The sequence below is a fragment of the Echiichthys vipera genome, assembly GCF_963691815.1.
Source record: "Echiichthys vipera genome assembly, chromosome: 18".
Classification (NCBI taxonomy): Eukaryota; Metazoa; Chordata; class Actinopteri; order Perciformes; family Trachinidae; genus Echiichthys; species Echiichthys vipera.
The window spans coordinates 11,596,699-11,616,881 of record NC_139843.1 but is presented as its reverse complement, the minus strand read 5'-3'; the positions used below and the strand labels follow the sequence as shown (position 1 = coordinate 11,616,881).

The window sequence follows — 20,183 nt, the reverse complement described above, 5'->3', positions numbered from 1 at the left end:
GACTTTTATAATAAGTCTTAGTATATAAGTTTTTAGTTTACATACTCATCAACTGATTCAAACCGGAGCAAACAAATTAGATAGACACTAGGCAGTCTGACTCAATGGGGTGACATATTTTAAAGAAAGGATTTATTCTGTTGTCTGTTGAGTTATCTTTATTCTCGCCTTTTATGGATCTTCTTGGTATTTTCAAAAGTGCTTTATATCCATTGTGTCATCATACTTAACCCACAAAGCTAAGTAAAACTATTGTACAATGTATACGCGTTTATGTGTGAGTGTTATGGCGTGGTGCCCAAAGTTGAACTAGCTGTCCAACTCAGGACCATTACACATATACAGTGACATCCGACCTACAGTAGCTCTCGCTCTCTCTCTCTCTCTCTCCATTTTCTCTCTCTGTCTCTCTCTCTCTCTCTGTCTCTCGCTCTCTCTCTCTCTCTCTCCATTTTCTCTCTCTGTCTCTCTCTCTCTCTCTGTCTCTCTCTCTCTCTCTCTCTCTCTCTCTCTCTCTCTCTCTCTCTCTCTCTCGTCTCTCTGTCTCTCTCTCTCTGTCTCTCTCTCTCTCTCTCTCTCTCTGACGGCAGATGGACAGCTGGACTCAGCCAGTCTTCTACCATGGTACATTGGAGGGGGTTGGTCCATCATGGGACATGGTGTCAAGTAAGGGACAGTTTCAAAGTTTCACAGTCACAGAGCTAAGTTTACCACCAGCAGAGACGCACTACCACAATTGTCTGGGAGTCACTGCTGGATCCTCCACTGAACTGTTGCCTGCTTGACCTGACTCTTGTTTTTGGCCAACCTTTCTCATTATTTCACTTCTTCTGATATTTTTCCCTATTTTTGGGCGGGGGAAAGGAGAATCATTCACCATGCAGTCCTGTGCCAGGTGTGGATTTGTGGTCTACCCGGCTGAGAAGATCAACTGCATTGACCAGGTAACACAGAAAAGATGTGGTAACAATAACGTGTCTGCTTATGAGCATTTAATTGTGAAACAGCTGTAGAATTAACAAAAAAGTCAGTGTTACCATCAATGTATGGTACAACCTTTTAAAACAAACTGCTTTTTATATTTTTCAATCAACATCACATTTGTCACCTCAATAACTTGAGATGAAAAGCAAGATGTATACAGTTTAACGATCACATGTAAGCTATATTTATAATTGTATTCATATGTATATATATATATATAGCTATACAGTAAAGGTGTATCTTATCTTCAAGAATACGTCAGTGAGCCAAGTTGGAAGACGATGCTGTGTTTGCTGCTGTTATTTAGGGCCCTGTTCAAATAAATCTGTCTTATTAATATGATGTTGTTAAAAAATGATCTGTCCAATTTTTAACGTGTTTCTGTCTCCACATGATAAACTAGATTCAATAGTCTAAATTAAGAGATTATAATATAGCTTTAAGGAACTTGTAAAATAGTTTTATTCGTCTTTTCCTCTCTCAGAACTGGCATAAAGCATGTTTTCACTGCGACGTCTGTAAGATGGTGCTCACTGCCAATAACTTTGTCAGCCACAAGAAGAGGCCATACTGTTCTGTGTAAGTAAGCACAAGCAACACCTGATGACATCACAAATTATTTAAGCATGATCCCAAAAATGTATTCAAAAATCAACATTTTAGTGTGAAAATAGATCATTTTTCCCCCTATTCTTTCCATGAACTCCATATCGGTGATTGCAAACGATGGCCTTTTTTTCCCTCCCTCCAGACACAATCCAAGGAACAACACATTCACCAGCGTCTATCAGACCCCCATCAACATCAATGCAAAGAAGCAAAGCAAGGCGAGCAGTGAGGTGAGATGATGTCACATGCAGAAACACAGAAGGAGGAGGAGACAAACTATTTCAGCCTTGATCTGAGTCAAGGTGTATTGTTGACAGGCTGACATAAGTCGCTGTCTATGCCATGAGTGGAATGACCATTTATCACTGGTTTGTCATGAGACCGCTGTTCAAAGTGGTCATTGTTTAGGTTAAAAACAGGGAATGATGCATGCATTACAGCTACATTTAAATAGACCTACATTATTTAATAGTTTACCCTATTATTCTTATTTAGCACAATATGTTTGCATGCATGGGACATTGTTTTAAGATCCCAAAATATAGTTGGAAATGGACAATTTTGCTTTTCTATTCATTCAATGAAACAACTGAGAATCTCACAGTTGACTCAGATCTATTCACCTACATATACAAACACAGTCAGAAAGCTCAAGATCGGACCCAGTTTTAGATGTATCCATTACTGACAGATAAAAGAAAAAGTCTCATCCCCTCTTTATGGGTGAAAGAGAGAAAGGTGGATGGCTGCTTTGAGTCCATGGTGACGGCAGCGGTGTGGAATGGAGAGTGCGGCTCAGGTTATTTCTGTTCCTGTGACAGAGGCGAGTCAACCCCCTCTGCTTAGCCCACTTTATGCTTTGGGGGGCTAAAATTATACAGCAGGAAAAAAACAGCCTCGCATCCCTTCCTCTCCTCCTCCCTGCCACCTGTTCCCGTCTGTCTGTGTCTGTCTGTCTGGCTACGAGTTCATGCAATGCTCTTATGCTTATATTAGTAGTGGGCTAGCATCAGCGAGCTCATCAGCTATTGCTTAGAGAGATGTAGGACCTAACTTGTTGATATTTGATCTGAGGGCTGATTTCAGACCATGCTGACTGACCCATAACCATGTCCACTGACTGGACATTTCTAAACTGTTGCTTTGTTAAGCAGGTTAAGAGCTGTTGTTTTAATTAGTTCCTTGGTGATATGTGAGTTTTTAAAATTTGGCTCTAGAAGTTTACATTGCAAGTTCTGTCACTTGCTTATTGTTAGCCCTTTAGCGACGAGGCTCCAGAGTGACTCTTATGCCCTTATGTTAAAGCTATTCTAATATTAGTTTTGAACATTTTTTACAGCTTAAGGATCATTAGCAAACAGCTCAGACTTCCATCCCAAAGTGCTACTCTCTGAATCTTTCCTGGCAGGTCCAGCTTCTTGATTGGAACATCTCAGTTATTAATAACAGCACAGTATTATTATTATTAACGCTTCATCATTAAGCATGTGAGCTCAGGTTGTCTGGTTTGCAAATGACAACATAAGAATAGAGTGATTTATTGCACTGTGGATCTGAAGTCAGGGTAATATCAATATGGGCTTTCATGCAACTATCAAAGTAGATGCTATAAATATTTGCCTAGTGTGTGCGTGTGTAAATGTGTGCTGGCCTTGGCTTAATGCTTGTCGTCTATGTGCACTTGTAGCTGAAGTATCGCGAAGATGGCGAGCGCTTTATGTCCACCTTCCACCATGACATGAGGTCCATGGAGCTGGAGAAGGCTCGTCTTGCCAGTCAGATGGAGAGCCAGGTGAGCTCTGGTTAGAGCAACTGGCAATTGCACCCAGTTAAAGGGAGTTTTCAGCATTAATTCCTTGTACCATTCTTTGCACACAGCAAAGTTATCAGTGTTAGCAGTGATCGTAGGGAACCAAAATCATTTATATTAAAGGTCCCATATTATGAACATTTACAGATTCTGACTTGTATTTGAGCTTCTACTAGAACATGTTTACATGCTTTAATGTTCTAAAAACACATTGTTTTTCTCATACTGTCTGTCTGAATGTACCTGTATTCACCCTCTGTGTGAAATGCTCCCTTTTAGAGCCTGTCTCTTTAAGACCCCCTCCTGAAAAAGCCCAGTCTGCTCTGATTGGTCAGCGCTTTCATAACTTCCACATCTGCTCTCTTAGCTTCTTTGCACCGTCATTGCAGTTGGGGAATGACTGTAACTGCACTTTAGTTGCACTTTCTACCGATATATAGTATATTTGTGATGTCATAGCTGTACTTTCACAGTATTTATATAGCACCTTTATAATAAAAAATACATGGAAATCTCGCTTTTTACAATATGGGACCTTCAATCATTGATATATATGTGGAAATGTTGGAAACTGTATGATTTCAGTGACCGTGGCAGAAAGTTTATTCAAGTAACTTATTTATAATAGGCTGTCGCTGTTGCATGTATTAAAGCTTCTCTTCTCTTTGGTCTAGTATCTGATGTTGGTTAAATATTTTGTCCCTTCTGACAACTCACATTTATTTGCACTGTATTAGATTGCCACTTGTTGCTATCACTCCATAGAGTTTAAATAGATCAGGGTTGAGTGGCAGATTCAACAAGACAACGGACATGGAAGGTTTTCACTGTCTTGTTAATGGCTGTAAATGATGATGAAGTTTGTCCTCTGTATCCAAACAGGCTTTTCAGTCTCAGTCTCAGTCTGAGTTCTCAAAGCAGCAGACATGGTACTCAGGCACGGTGACCAATCAGAAGGTAGTAACGATGTCCCAGGCACAGAACTCCATCAGTGATGTGAGTACACTTCCCTTATTTTATAAAACCGAAATATGTTTTGTGTGTTTCCTGTGCGGATTGTGTACATGTCTAACAAACCAAGTTAAACTCCATTTTGCATCAATATGAATAAATATTGGTCAAATGCCTTGATTGATTTTGTGCTAATTTGGCAGGTGAAGTACACAGAAGAATATCAGCAGTCAAAAGGGAAAGGCAGCTTCCCTGCCATGATAACACCAGGTTACCAGGCTGCTAAGACAGCCAATACTTTGGCCAGTAACGTAAGTGAATTTCTTTGCAAATACTCAAAGAAATTAGGTTTAAGTGAATATGTGTCTCTGTCAGTGGATGCTGTGACTTCATAATGAGCCAAATCAACTTCTCTGTGCTTTACATATTTGCAGCTGGAATATAAAAAAGGACACGAGGAGAGAGTTTCACAGTACACCGCGTTTGTTGACCCCCCGGAGGTGCTTCTAGCCAAGAAACAAGGACAAATTGTTAGCGATGTAAGCTTTAAGCCTTTCATGATGACTTCAAGTGTAAGTCCGGTGTAAATAGACCCCATGGTCTTTTTCAAATAAGCCATGATTTTCGGTAATGGACTTGCCTTCTGCTGAGGCTTGTAGCCTTGTAAAACAGTCTTTTTTAAACTCCAGGTTCGCTAACTACGTTGTTGGTGCTTCGTTTCATACACAGGGACTCTTATCATGCTACTGCAGAGGTTTGGTGCTTTTTTTGGAGCAATATTAGTGGTTTAAAAAATGCTGTTTTGAATGCGTTCAGCGCACTGCCCTAGGCTACTCAGTGTCAGCCATGTCTGGCTGCAACAACTCTCCGGGATTTCTCTGTAAAGATTTGATCATTGAAAAAAATTGTTTTGCTGTCTTATTTGATGTATATACAGTAAGTTATCGAGAAACACTATGGGGTGCATTTCCGCCGGACTTACACTTTAATGATATCTGTATCGCACTTAAGATCTAATGTCAATAAATAGACATTTGAGTCATGGTCAGTCCTTTAGAATTTTTAGCTGTGTTAACTTAAAAATCAGATGGATGTGTGTCAGAACCAGTACTTTTATTCCACCAGTATGCCTATACAGAAGAGTATGAGCAGCAGAGAGGTAAAGGTAGCTTTCCTGCACATCTTACACCAGGATACAAGATGTCAAAGAAGGCCAGTGAGCAGGCCAGTGATGTAAGTAGCCAATGTTGAAATTTACACATCCTGTATGCACGCAAATGCTGTTGCAGACCCCTGGTCCTCGGCTGATAACGGATTTCATGTTCCATCAGATAAAGTATCGTCAGACGTATGAACAGGAGATGAAGGGTAAAGCCAGCACTGAGGCAGCAGTAGCCGAAATGGCTCACGCCAGAGAAAATGCTGAGAACTACAGCCAGGTAAATATTAGTTTTACTGTTTTATTAATATTTTTGATCTAAAAAAAACATATAGGGCACCAGCATATTATATGCTGCTTAGAGTTATTTATCTACCCTTTTCATCTTTTAATAAAAGTGAACTGTGAGATACAAAAAATTCTGGGAGAGATAACAGAGGTCCCTTGCCAGATCCAAATAGATAATTAAAAATGTTATAGGGATAATGTATATAATGCATAATTTCTAATTAAGATGACACCTGTAAGCCCCTGGACATATCTTTTTTATTTTTTAACATGATTAACATCTTAGCCTGTAGGATTTAATTTTGGACCCACTAAATATATTTAGAAAATCGTTTACACCACTTTATGACTTATTTCCTCTGCTTGCAGATCGCTTATACTGAGGAGTATGAGCAGCAAAGAGGCAAAGGAAGTTTCCCTGCCATGATCACTCCTGGTTATCATCTTGCAAAGAAGGCTCAGGAAAATGCTAGTAATGTGAGTATCAACCTGACAGCAACATTACAAAACAAACAATCCTAGTGAGATTCTTAGAAACACTTCAAATGCCATATTTATTTGATAAACATACAATAAGCCCTTCACTACATCTTGAGTCTAACATTAAAGTAGTTGAAAGGTTGGTTTGTCTAAAAAGGGAGTTTGTATCCGTTGTGTAACCATGTGACCTGGTTGTAAATGCTGTCAAAACATAACAGAGTGTAGAGTGTAAGAGCTAAAAGTTAATCCATCATCTGGACTTGTCATCACTGGGCAGAATAGATGAGGGACAACAATGACAGACCATCCCCGTGTTGTCATTCTTTAAACCCTCCACTCTGACTAAATTAGACTCCATGTGTGTGCATGTGTGTGCACCACTAACATACCGTCCTCCTACTGTATATGCATTCAATCATCTTTCATCCCTTTGCAGCTCAAATACAGGAAGGACTTACACAAGATGAAGGGCACCTCACACTTCCATAGCCTGACATCTGAGGACAATCTGGCTCTAAAGAATGCCAGAAAGATCAACAAGATTGTCAGTGAGGTGAGCTTGTTTGTGAGTGATGTCAGGCTCTCAAAGCAATGACCTTCATTGGCCTACACTGGCCTTCAATCTTATTTCTAGCTTCTTCTTATTGTGTGTGTGTGTGTGCGTGCGTGCGTGTGTGAGTGTGTGTGTGTGTTTAAGAGAAATATTGGACATACTGTGTCAGACTCCAGCAGACTTGGAGCCACCCAACTTGCATTTTCAGCATCTCTAACATGCCTCTCTGGTGTGGTTACAGCTTACGGGACATCCCATCAAACTAATATTACCTCACACAGGAACACAGCCCTTCTTTCCTGAGCAGCTATTCCAACGTTTGGAAATATGACATAGAAATGCCACAGTATGTTTCGCCTGTCTGTGAACAATGTTCAGATTTAACTTGAATGCTCAAAGGTGTCAAAATTCTCCCTGTGTGGTAATTTTGGTAAAGCTGACAAGATGAATTGTGTCTTGCTGTCATTTTTAAGCTCAGCCAAGCATATTTGGGATTAAATGTGTCTCAGTGACTCTTGAGTTATGATGGGGTGTCAGTTATGGTGACTGATATATATATATATATAGATATATATATATATGTATATGTGTACTACATAACAAGATGTCAAAAAGGAAAAGCTCTCACGGATCAACAACAACAACAAAAAATGGTGGTGTTGCATAAGGGAAAAAAAGAAATACGTTCCAGTTGCTGTAATTTTTCCTATTTTCCTAAAGGTGGAGTATAAGAAGGACTTGGAGAACACCAAAGGTCACAGCATCAATTTCTGTGAGACACCACAGTTTCAAAATGCTGCTAAAATTGCAAAGTTCACAAGTGATGTAAGTGTTGTTTTAAATCAAGTGTTTTCATTTATATTGCGGTTTTTATAAATATCTAAATTACAAATAAGTAGGGATCCACCTATCCGACTATATCAGTCCTGATACAGATACCAGTGTTTAATTGAGCTCTATGTGTCACAAATTGTCACTGATGTGACTAATGTGACTCACCATATATAGGCTTTTTAGTATAAAGCCTTCCTCTGGCTGCCTGTTTCAGATGACATTCTTCATCCCTTTCATCTGCATTCGGGGCTGAGGGCGGCCCAAGATGATTGGGATTGGTTTGAATAAATACAAACAAACCAGGACGGTTTGGCAGTCCAGGTCCAGGTCCGGCAGTGCGAGACTAGTTTCGGCCCGATGTTAGTATCAGATCTGTGGATCCCTACAAATAAGTGCATCTAATCTGTAAAAAATATCTACTTGGTCTAACTGTAAATATCATTAGAGCAAATATGTTGATATTGCTGTTGTATTTGATAAACCTACATACTGATTTCTGTATTTATCTTTTTCTATTTTTAAAAGAACAAATACAAAGAGAAGTACAAAAGCGACATGAAGGGCCACTATGAAGACTCAGGAATCGATAAGAGGACCATGCATGCCATGAAAGCCAGGAAACTGGCTAGTGATGTAAGCCTTGTTTTTCATGAACTCACAATAATATAGAATTCAATTTATAGATTTACTCAAATCATTCTCCTGCTATTCTCGGTTTCTGACAAAAACATAGAAATTATTGTGGTGTCTATGGGTGCTTCAAATTATGGTAAATGAAGCTTCAATGATGCAAAAATAACTGCTGTACCAGTAATATCACTGTCATAGTCTTATATATAGTCTTGTTTTTTGTTGTTCGTGTTTTGATTTTAATATTTATGAGATTTATGTGTTTCTTTCCAGAGCTTTTGATGTTTTATGTATTGAAATACCTTATGTGTGTAATATGTGCTATACAAATAAACTGGCCTTGCCTTATAAATTCCAGATTTCGTATAAACAAGGCTGTGAACAGGAGCAGGGTGAATACAACTACCCAGCCACCCTCACACCAGGATACCAAAGCCAAAGGAAACTGGATCCACTCAAAGACGTGAGTTTTTTCAAGCCTTGTGTGTCTTTTTTTTATTTTTTATATGCAAATTACATTAGAATTATAATGAAATTCTTTCCTATATGACTGCAGAAGAACTACAGGCAACACATCGACCAGGTCAAGTACAGTCAAGCGACGGACACACCTGAGATTATTTTAGCAAGGAAAAACGCCCGGCTTGTCAGCAATGTGAGTCAACCGCATTTTAACAACATGCACTGCCAAAGATCGATTAAGATCACACCAACTTTATCAGCACTCTTCAGCTGCACACTGAGCTGACTGTAGAGTTTGAATGTCTTCTTCCTGTGTCTTTTAGCTAAATTACAAAAAAGGCTATGAGAACACCAAACATCAGTACACACTATCCCAGGACCTGCCTCAAATCAAAACAGCCAAAGCAAACGCTGCCTTGTGCAGTGATGTAAGTTCACACACACTGACACTTGTTCGCATGTACACATCTGAGCTAATTAACCTGTTTACAAAAGATCACTTCTCCTTCTTCAGGTGATAATTTGATCCTTTTAATGTATCACTCCAGATTAAATATAAAGAGGAGTGGGAGAAAACCAAGTCTAAAGCCTGTGACATCGGTGTGGACGACCTGAGTGTCAAAGCAGCTAAGGCTTCACGTGACCTCGCAAGTGATGTAAGCAAACATTCACTCTTCTCCACTGCAAGGAGATTCAATCTTAGTGAGCTAATGTCTGAGAAAATATGCTGAAGTAGGTTTAATCAAATATAAATGCTAGCAAAAGAAATTAAGTCAGACGAACATGTGTTCCAGATCAAATACAAAGAGACTTACATGAAGAACAAAGACAATGCGATTGGGGTCAACGTGAGCGACTCCAAGACTCTGCACTCTCTTCAAGTGGCCAAGATGAGCAGTGATGTAAGGGGAAGTCATTTTGATCAGAAATTGAAGGCATTAAAAATACACTTATCAAACATAACACTTGTTACTTGACTCAGAATCATTCCCACTGCACACAGATTGCGTACAAGAAGGGCTCCAAGGAGAGCCAGGCCAAGTTCAGCCTCCCTCTGGACATGATCAACCTGAGCCACGCCAAAAAGGCTCAGGCCCTCGCCAGCGACCTGGAGTATCGCACGAAGCTGCACGACTACACTGTCATGCCTGATGACATCAAGGTGCAGCAGGCCAAAAAGGCTTATTCCCTGCAAAGTGAGGTGAGAGACTGGAGAAAGGGATACGCCCTGGTCTGTTAATTAAATGGTAAATGCTATACAACAATATTTTCCCTGGTTAATGACACTTTCTGTTGCTCCACAGAACCAGTATCGTTCAGACCTGAACTGGATGAAAGGAGTGAGCTGGGAGACTGAAGGTTGTATGAACATTGCCCAGGCCAAGAAAGCAGGAGAGCTGCTTAGTGATGTCAGTACAGTTTATTTATTTGTTTGTGCACACTTTGTCATTTTTTATATACCATATTAGACCTAACTTTTTACCTGCTGTATACACTGGCCTTTTCCTCACAGACTAAATACCGTCAGAAGGCAGACAGCATCGGATTCACCCAGGTGGCGAACGATCTCTCTATCCAACACGCCAAGAAGAGCCAGGAACTGCAGAGCGACGTAAGGTGTTCACTTTAAAAGCTGTAATATCCATTTAGCTATGGCACGCTCTCATATCATACGCCTATCTGATTTTCAGCTGGCGTACAGAGCTGACACAGAACAGATAATACACCAGTACACCATGACAAAAGATGAGCCCCTCTTCAGACAAGCCAAGGCTAACGCTGACCTTCTTAGCGGGGTAAGTTCAGTGAATTTCATCGCAATGAGCCAATAGAGCAGCTGTGGTTAAACCGCTAAAGATTTCGACTTCTTTTTTTTTTTAGAAAGTGTACAAGAGCAACTGGGAGAAACAGAGGGAAAAGGGCTTCGAGCTGCGTCTGGACTCTCTCTCTATACTCACCGCTAAAGCCAAGAGAGATCTGGCCAGTGATGTGAGTTATTCTAAAAAACTGTCTGAAGAGAAGAAACTACTGAAGAGTCTTGTTCTACTTTTTTTCAAGTGCAGTAACATCTTCTCCCCTTGTAGGTTAAATACAAGGAGAAGTATGAGAAAAACAAAGGCAAGGTTATTGGCATTAAGTCCTCCAGTGATGACTCGCAGATGGCCCACTCTGCTCTGGCCACCAAACTACAGAGTGACCTCAACTACAAGAAGGACTATGAGGACACTAAGACCAAATACAGGTGAGACTCCTGACCTTGATAGAGCTTTTTTAACTCTTGTCTCCAATCTTGCTCATTCAGGCCCATATTTAACTGATCAGGGATTATCTATACCTGAGACACCAGGTGAATTCTGTTTACTGCATTCATAAAGCTGCTAAGATAATCGGCAGAACTCCCCATCACTGTGTATGTTTTGATGATTAAAGAGCTCTGAAATATCTTAAAGAACGTTGTCAAAAGAGGTAAAGGGTTATAATTCAGTAAGGTAAGTATTATAAATATCTTCTTAAAACACAGATGTTATACTGGCATTATTAGCAAATTCATCAGCATTGAAAATAGCTGACATTGCGTTAACTCCAGCAGTCGTTACGTCCCATTTCAAAAGGTTACGCACACACACAAAGACACTCTGACTTACAGATACGATTTGCTGAGGCAAAAGACACCACAGTCCTTCACCTCCATAAAGTCCAAAGCAAGATGAAATGCTTTGTTATGATTGATATGAAGTGGGGGTGACCCCATTAACCCAAGAGCACCATCGTGTGAACCTGCTTTTAAATCCTGCATCATTTTGCAACATAACTCTTCATTTACTGCATGAAATGAATCTCGTTCCCCCAGCGTTCATCTAGATATGCTGAACATCAGCCATGCCAAAAAGGCTCAAGACCTGGCAACCGAGACCAACTACAGGACTTTCCTCCATGAGTATACTACCCTGCCAACTGACATGAAGGTCGCCTGGGCTAAGAAGGCCTATGGACTACAAAGCGATGTAAGTCTCATCAATAGACACTCAAATAACAACTCTTTCATGATAAAATGATTCATTTACTGCAGGACTGTGACAAATGAAAGCTGTGTGTGTGTCTGTATTCAGAACCAGTACAGGTCTGATCTGAACTGGATGAAGGGTGTGGGCTGGGAGGCCTCGAAGTCTCTGGATGTCCAGCAGGCAAAGAAAGCCGGGGAGGTCTTCAGCGAGGTAACCGCCACCTGTATGACCCAGAACGCACTGCTGAAATCAGCTGCGAGTGGAGGGATGACATTGTGGGTGATATTAATTAAAAGAGGGAAATGTTCTCACTCAATTTTCTGTCCTTCACCTTCAAATATATTTCCCTCATTTATGTTAATAGCATTGGTAGTCTAATGCATTTAAACTAATGTACATAGAGCGTATGATTAACCTCACCCCAGTGCTATTTACAGAACTACAGAACTATGTGGGTAAATTAGCAGAGAGAGCATGAGAAAGTGATAAGCATGATTGGGTAACGTGTAGCTATAAGGCACATATCAATGTTTACGGCTTGGGTCAGAATGTATTTAAAGAGCTGCAGATCATTCCTGTTCTCTAGAAACTGGGTTAAGTACGTAGACTTCACCCGACCCGGCCATATAACAAGAGACCAGACTGGTTATCGTAACTGAAGCTGTTACGTGTAAAACATTTTTTAAACTTTACTAGTTAGGACTCTCTTATTTGGAGAGGTAGATCAAGAAACACAGGATGCATTAACGAGTGTTATTTGTGCCATCCGGACCTTCTAAGGGAAAGCTGTGAAGCTTCCCCCATTAACAAGTGTCCAGTTTCCTAAAAGCTTCTTGGTGCCCAGATCTTCACACAAGTAGTTTCAGTGTGTGTGATTTGGAAACAGGGCACTGAATCTATGAATCTTGGTCATTTGAGTTCCATTCATATTTTAGAAAATTTAGTGGGGAAAAATACAAGAAGAAGACAGACATTTTGAAAAAAGATCAGAGATTTCTAATTATTTAATTAATTAACTGTATAACAAAAATGATTGTCCTGTCAAGTCTTTCCTCATTTTTTTCTTCTTCTTTGTCGCAACACCCTTCTCATCCATTCTTTATTTGGTAAATGGTGCATACAGATATTTCTGTGACACATCTAGTGCAGCGTGGACAACACCAGACTCTATTCATAACCTCTTCATAAGCAGACACTTATTTTAGGGCTCATTCCAGTCAGGGTTACCAACATTAGACCATGAAATGACAGCATGCATAAATAGAACAGAGCCTTGAGTTCCTCCTGAATATACTATCTCTGATCTATCTACTCTATATCTGTCTATCTATATATTCTATCCACAAAGTATATTGTAAGAAAACAGAGCAGTTTCCTTTAGTTTAATTTTGCCAGAGCGTTAATTTGTCAGTTCAATTGTGTGTGTGTGTGATGATTTAGTGCCCTCTATTGTTCACCAAATGCACCTGCAGAAGTTCGGGGGGGGGGGGGGGGGGGGGGTGACTTCATCTCATGCCTTCTGATATTCTTACTCTGGCATATTTTTTATTGTTTTAATCTAGAAAAAGTACCGTCAGGATGTGAGTGCTCTGAAGTATACCAGTGTTGAAGATACTCCAGAGATGATCCAAGCCAAACTCAGCAACAAACTGGCTGTTGATGTAAGTTTTGTGTTGTTTACTGTAAAATGCAGTAGATCAGATGTATTTCTGTCACCTACGAATATTATGATTTGTCACATCTTGCTTAAATGTACGGCTGTGATCTTATTCGGCTGAACTTGGGGTCTGTGCCCAACTTAGCATGTCTAACTGCTGGACATTAATACTTCCAATATGAGGTTTACAAATAGGGGTTTCTTCTGTCTTCTTCGCAGAGGTTGTACAGGGAGAAGGGTGAAAACATGAAGCACAACTACACACTCAGTGGAGAGCTCCCTGAGATGGTCCAGGCCAAGCTCAATGCTATGAACCTCAGCGAGGTAAAACCACACGAACAAGAACTCAGACTAGACACGTGAAACCCATCAAACAGCCAATCAATCCTTTGTGTGAGGTTGTGTGAGTTTATATATCTGTGCATTTTCAGAGCTGTTACAAGGAATCTTGGACTAAGATACGTGATGGCGGTTACAAGCTGCGCCTGGATGCCATTCCTTTCCAGTCTGCTAAAGCATCTGGAGAGATTCTCAGTGATGTGAGCTTGCAACTTCTTGTTATCATTTCATTTTCAGAGTGGGCCTAAAAGAAAATAGTGGTAAAATAAAGTAGCATTTTTATTTTTTGCCTACATAATGGTAATGTGTAACTGACTTGAAACATTTTACACAGCATTCTGTCTTTACACATGCTACTGCAACAACTTGAAAATAAATGATTTGTCATTTCAGCAAAAGTACAAAGAAGAATTTGAGAAGACCAAAGGGAAGATGATCGGACTTAGGGGACTGCAGGACGACATTAACATCGCTCACTCGGTCCACGCCAGCACGCTGCAGAGTGATGTAAGTGTTTCTTAAATATAGGTGACAAATATACAAACAAATTCAAATTCTATATTATATTACAAATACTCTCTCTTATTTGTCCCGTTGTCCCTCTCCAGATCAAGTACAAGCAGGATTCTGCAAAGGACCTCTCAAAGTTCAACCTGTCCATGGACATGCTGGAGGTCTCCCACGCTAAAAAGGCCCAGTCGCTGATCAGTGATCAGGACTACAGGCTCACCCTGCATCAGTACACCTCGCTGCCTGATGACATGAAGGTGCAGGCGGCCAAGAAAGCATACGCTCTGCAGAGCGAGGTGAGACAGGAAAAAAAAAACATTCAAGTTTCCAAGATGCCACATCTATTATAACCATCAATTGATCAATTGGATAAAACATACACATACTGTACACACTTTGCAATATGTTGTTTATATGTAAGTTATTCTATTGTTAGTTTATAATACTTTAGACAAGGCAGTGAATTGTTGCATACTTTCAGAAGAAATTACTCCAACTGCATGTTTGAAAGTTGTATTTTCTTGTGTTTGTCACAGAAAGTGTATCGCTCTGACCTGAACTACCTGCGTGGTGCAGCCTGGATTGCCACCGGGGCTCTGCAGATTGAAGGCTCCAAGAGGGCCACAGACCTCATCAGTGATGTAGGAGATCTTCCCTTCTTAGTTTTTCCCCCTAATTTGTTCAGTGACCTTACAGTATTTCTACAGTACAGTTCAATCTGCAGTTTATCGTCGTGATACATATTTTGTGTGTTCATAATGATATTGTCACTGAAATCTACGAAAAACTTAACAGAGACTACCTTTGTTGTTTCTTCTTTAAAGAAAAAGTATCGTCAGCAGCCGTACAACTTCAAGCACACCTCTGTCGCTGACTCTCCAGATATCGTCCATGCCAAACTCAGTGGACAGATCACAAATGAAGTGAGACATTGAAGTTTATTTTTTTGGTTGTGTTCTAGTAACCTTCATCTGGAATTTTCTATTCATTCATTTGCTCAGTTAAGCTTTATGTGTGAATCATGTTGTTTTAATACTAGTTGTTTTCTCTCTCTCTCAGCGTTTGTACAAAGAGAAAGGGGTGAATGACCAGCACAGCTACACTATAACAAGTGAGAGACCAGAGATCACGCAAGCAAAGATCAATGCAGCCAACTTTAGTGAGGTACTATGAGTTCCTGTGACCTGTGCACCATACAATTTCCCGTAAACATCTGTGACATCTTTTTTTTCATTGTATCATTTTAAGTTTAATGATCATGTGTTGTTTATCTCTCTGCTCTAGATCAAGTACAGAGAGTCATGGCACACTCTGAGGGCTCAGGGCTACAAACTCACCATGCAGGACATCCCCTTCCAGGCAGCCAAGAGCTCCACAGGCATCGCCAGTGATGTAAGTCAAAAAACACAAACATCTAATAAAAAATGTGCATTCAAAGCCTCAGAAAAGTTTCTGTTTCACACAGATTAATTATGTGTGAATTCTGTGCCTCTGCAGAACAAGTACAAACACGACCACCTGCTGGAAAAAGGGAAGCACATCGGGGTCAAAAGCGTCATGGACGACCCGCGTCTCCTGCACTGCCAGCAGGCGGGCCGGCTGGCCAGCGACCAGCAGTACCGCAAGGACGCGCTGACGACCAGCGGGCAGTACCACCTCACCCAAGACATGATTCACCTGGTGACCGCTAAGAATGCCCAGGCTCTGGCCAGCGAACAGGACTACAGGAAGAGACTGCACGAGTACACTGTGCTTCCTGATGACATGAAGGTCAAGTGGGCCAAAACAGCTTACGACCTGCAGAGTGAGGTGAGAGGTGTGGATGAGGAAGGGAGGAATGCTTACTGATTTAACTTGACTGACACATTTTACTGCTTTATGTCTAGAAACTCTACAAATCCGACCTCAATTACATGAAGGGAGTGGCCTGGGACGGTGTGGGTGCACCTCAGCTAGAGTCGGCCAAGAAGGCTGGAGAACTTTTAAGTGATGTGAGTAGATATTAAAGATGGTATAAGTGAAAGCACTCTACTTTAGGTACATTTTATTTCCTTACTTGGAATTGTCTTAAAGCCTTCCTTCTGCCAGGAATAAAATTATATTCCAGACTTGTTGACCCTTACAAACAAAACAAAAAATCAAATAGTCTGATCATAAGAAACTCATGTCTATATCCAGACTGCTGGAACTTATTATTTTGGTGAGATATTTGACTTTTGGAACCCAATTTTTCTTACTGTAAATATATCTATTTTTCAGTTCACTGAATAAAGCCTAGTACATTTAACTTTAAACTGGACTAAATTTAACACAAGTCTCGGCCATCTATATTTGCTACTGTTAAAGCGTGTGTGGTCTTTCTTCATGCAGAAGAAGTATCGTCAGCTGCCAGACAGCCTGAAGTTCACCTCAGTGACCGACTCTCCTGATATTGTCCACGCTAAGATGAGCTATCAACAGTGTAGTGAGGTGAGGTGAAAAGATAAGTGTGCTTAAGAAATGATACAAAGCCTCATTCTACAGTATTCTAACTGTAAAATCCTAAACACAAAAAATGATGGATGCTGCGTGATGATAACGTTGAGATTCCATTCATGTCTTCTCTCTGCAGAGGCTGTACAAATCTGGAAAGAATGATGACATGCATAAGTACACTTTACACTCAGATGATCCCGACTTTGTCAGAGCCAGGATGAATGCCCTGCAGATTAGTGATGTAAGGCACGCCTCAGATACAGTCTCACAATCCTAAATACAAGCAAATGATTTTGAATCCACATCGAAAGATGCCAGCATTACTTTGTGACATTTTTTTCTTCAAAATCCTTCTCCCATGAAGAAAGTTTACAAGGCGTCTGGGGAGCAGGTGAAGACATCGGGCCATGACCTGAGGCTGGATGCTATTCCCTTCCAAACTGCCAAGGCCTCCAGAGAAATTGCCAGTGATGTGAGTTCATGTGATAGCTCAGTTGGTGACACGATTTGAGTTAAGTTAGGATTTATGGAGTGCTTTTATTCTTTTTTTAAGTACATCATAATGTGGTGATCTTGAATTGACATCTCCTACTAAGTGCTTAATTTATCTACAGACATTACGTTTATAGTCCCTTTTTTATTGCATCACAAAAATGATTTACTACAGAGGATGGAAAGCTTTGCTCACATGTGCTAGATGTAGCACAATCAAAGTATTTCACTTATTTTAAGGCAGAGCATTCAGAAGTAGCTGTGTATCATTTTAATCCTAGTAACAACAACTTTATTAAGTTGACTGAAAATCAAAACTGTATCTTTCTCCTTTCCTCAGTTCCGCTACAGGGAGTCCCACGTGAAGGAGAAGGGCCAGCAGGTGGGGCTTCGCTGCGTGGAGGACGACCCTAAGATGGTGCACTCTCTGGCAGCCAGTAAGCTCCAGAGCAACCTGGAGTACAAACGCCAGTCCAAGGAGGACCACGGCCACTACAAAATGCACGCCGACCAACCCGAGTTCCAGCAGGCCAAAAAGAGTCAGGCCCAGGCTAGTGACCTCACCTACCGCAGCAAGCTCCACAACTACACCTGTGACCCAGAGCAGCTCAATGTCAAGCATGCCAAGCAGGCCTACAAGCTGCAGAGTGATGTAAGTTATGCTGCAGTATATGGTAAAATTATTTTTAAGTGGATTTTACAGCCAGCATCATAATTAGGTTCACATTTCTTCACTATATTTGTGTATGTGACACTGAAGAATCTTTTAAATCATTCAATTTTATTGAGAAAAAACTGCCATCAGGAGCACAGAAGAGCCCAGGGTCACTATGTGGCAATGGCTATATGGTAATTTGATTAATTACAAAGTTCTTTGATATGCACCACTAAATAAAAATTGAAAAAAGAGATGATAAGGTCCATAATGTTGAATTTTTGGCCAATTTTGATGACCTTATAAATCAGCCGTGTCAAAATAAATACTTTAATACTTTTTCTAACCTTTTCAGCCACAGCAGTAGTAACTGTACGCTGCCTGTCCTGCATCAAACACATACAGACAAAAATAGCTGCTGAACATAGTGGAGCATTTAGCAGATAAAGAGCCAGACATATTCCTCAGGAGTTGGTAGAGACCAAAAACAAAGTAAGAAGGAGAGTGAATATTGGACTTGGGTTCAACAGGTCGCCTGACTCCCCTGATAAATGCTAATGTTGCTCCATGTACATAGTTTCCGTTTAGGGATTAATAAAGTTTTCTAATCTGATCTAATCTAATCTAATATATCAATTGGATGTGTAAATGGGCTGTAATTGTTTGCTGTATGCCACAAACTAACTGATCCGGGACGGGTTGTAATCAAGTGTAGAAATACTGGTTGGCATTTGGAATCACTTGAAGTTGAAATACGGCGAGAGGATAGTGCCACTATATCCTCAACAAATTTGATTCTTACAGTATCAGTGTGTCTAATTGCTGGTCTCTTTTATTGCAGGTGAACTACAAGTCAGACATGAAGTGGATCAGAGGAGCGGGCTGGACCCCTCCCGGCTCCCACAAGGCCGAGCTAGCCCGCCGGGCTGCAGAGCTGGGGCTGGCTGAGGGAGTCACCACTGACGAGGCTATTGCAAATTATCAGCACATGATGATGGTGAGGGAGGATGAATCTAGTAATTTACTAGAAATAAACTATAAAAATAAAAAATAAAATATAGCGTTCAGGTTCTTTAAAAATGATCCTGTTAACTTTCTCCACATTTTTCAGATGCATCACCAGCAGCAGATGGAGCAGCAGCAGCAGCAGCAGCAGCAGCAGCAGCAGCAGACTTCAGAGCAGGTGGAGACCAGTGAGGAGATTCAACAAGGCGTCAACATGGACGCCATGGAGGTCCTCCACGTCAAGAGGAAGAATACCATCCAGACCGTCCAGAAAAAGTCAACCACCACCACCACCACATCCTCGTTCAAATCCATGGAGAAGAAGTCCAGCACCACCTCTTCGTCCTCATCAGCTGCCCTCCAGAACAAAGTCAGGACATCCATGTCAAGTAAAGCTGCTGCGATAGAAGATGCGTAGATCAAAGGAGTTTGTATAGATGATAGTGTTTAGAGATGGCCACTTTCAGAAAGTTTGGTATCTACTTTGATGAAAGGACTCTGTAGTTACATGAGATGCCACGCCGATGTCAAACAGAGCTACTGTAGGTGCAACAATGGACTGTTTAAATGATTACAAAGGGGATTTAGCATGTTGAATCAGGACAGGACTTGGTAAGTTAGTGGAAAGAATTGTCAACGTATGTGGTGAGTTCAGGTTGAATTCAGAAAGAAACTTTATTTTCAGATTGAATACAAGGTATTTTTTGACATTGTATCAAAACTTCTGAATCTCTTTTAAAGGACCATGTTCAACACCAGCTCAAGCAAAAACATCAAGAATACCGAAACTGAATTCAGGACAAAAGTTATACTGTTTGAATAGGAAAGATTGTTTTTGTATATTAAGTGTGTTTAGGAGATATAAAGTTGGAACAGAGATTGCTGTATGAAGAGCACTGCAGAGGATTTTTCATCATTGTTTTTTTTATTTATCTTTAGAGATTAAGTCAGGCTGCAAGTTCAATTGAACAAGGCACGAATGTTGTCATTTTTCTTCATTGGTCATTTTTCTTCATTAGTTTTCTTACAAGGTCTGCTTATCTTGTGCACTTTGAGCCAGGCTCAGTGAGAAGGAACTAAAGTCCTACTCAAATCATGTGTGATCTACATTTTGTCTGGCAGGTTCAGCTTTGTGAGTTCGTAATGGTGATCCCTTTAACTCAAAGCTGGGCTGGGAGTAAATTCTTGGTTTTATCGCTGATTAAAAAAAAAATAAACTTGTTTTTTCCAAAGCAATCTGATCCGTTGTCTGTTTTTCCTCCCAACATAAACAATATTTTTCTAA

The 20,183-nt window shown here is 40.5% G+C and overlaps 1 protein-coding gene across 2 annotated transcripts; it reads left to right on the top strand.

Moving 5' to 3' along the window:
* The first annotated feature begins 711 nt into the window (after positions 1–711).
* On the top strand, positions 712–20,125 carry nrap (nebulin-related anchoring protein). 2 transcript variants are annotated; one of them, XM_083933178.1, is made up of 43 exons: positions 712–944; positions 1,469–1,563; positions 1,736–1,823; positions 3,281–3,385; positions 4,286–4,399; positions 4,558–4,665; positions 4,789–4,893; positions 5,480–5,587; positions 5,686–5,793; positions 6,171–6,278; positions 6,718–6,834; positions 7,555–7,659; positions 8,194–8,301; positions 8,657–8,761; positions 8,855–8,953; positions 9,084–9,188; positions 9,309–9,416; positions 9,555–9,662; positions 9,764–9,961; positions 10,065–10,169; positions 10,274–10,372; positions 10,452–10,556; positions 10,642–10,749; positions 10,845–11,002; positions 11,612–11,765; positions 11,871–11,975; positions 13,328–13,426; positions 13,642–13,746; positions 13,854–13,961; positions 14,155–14,268; positions 14,370–14,567; positions 14,808–14,912; positions 15,096–15,194; positions 15,331–15,435; positions 15,556–15,663; positions 15,769–16,080; positions 16,158–16,262; positions 16,642–16,740; positions 16,883–16,987; positions 17,111–17,218; positions 17,579–17,890; positions 18,735–18,890; positions 19,005–20,125. In XM_083933178.1, the coding sequence occupies exons 1-43, from the start codon at positions 879–881 to the stop codon at positions 19,314–19,316; spliced, it is 5,442 nt and encodes a 1,813-aa protein (XP_083789304.1). In that variant the 5' UTR covers positions 712–878; the 3' UTR covers positions 19,317–20,125. The 2 variants fall into 2 exon arrangements, with proteins under 2 accessions (XP_083789304.1, XP_083789305.1); XM_083933179.1 differs by lacking the exon at positions 3,281–3,385.
* The last annotated feature ends 58 nt before the right edge of the window (positions 20,126–20,183 follow it).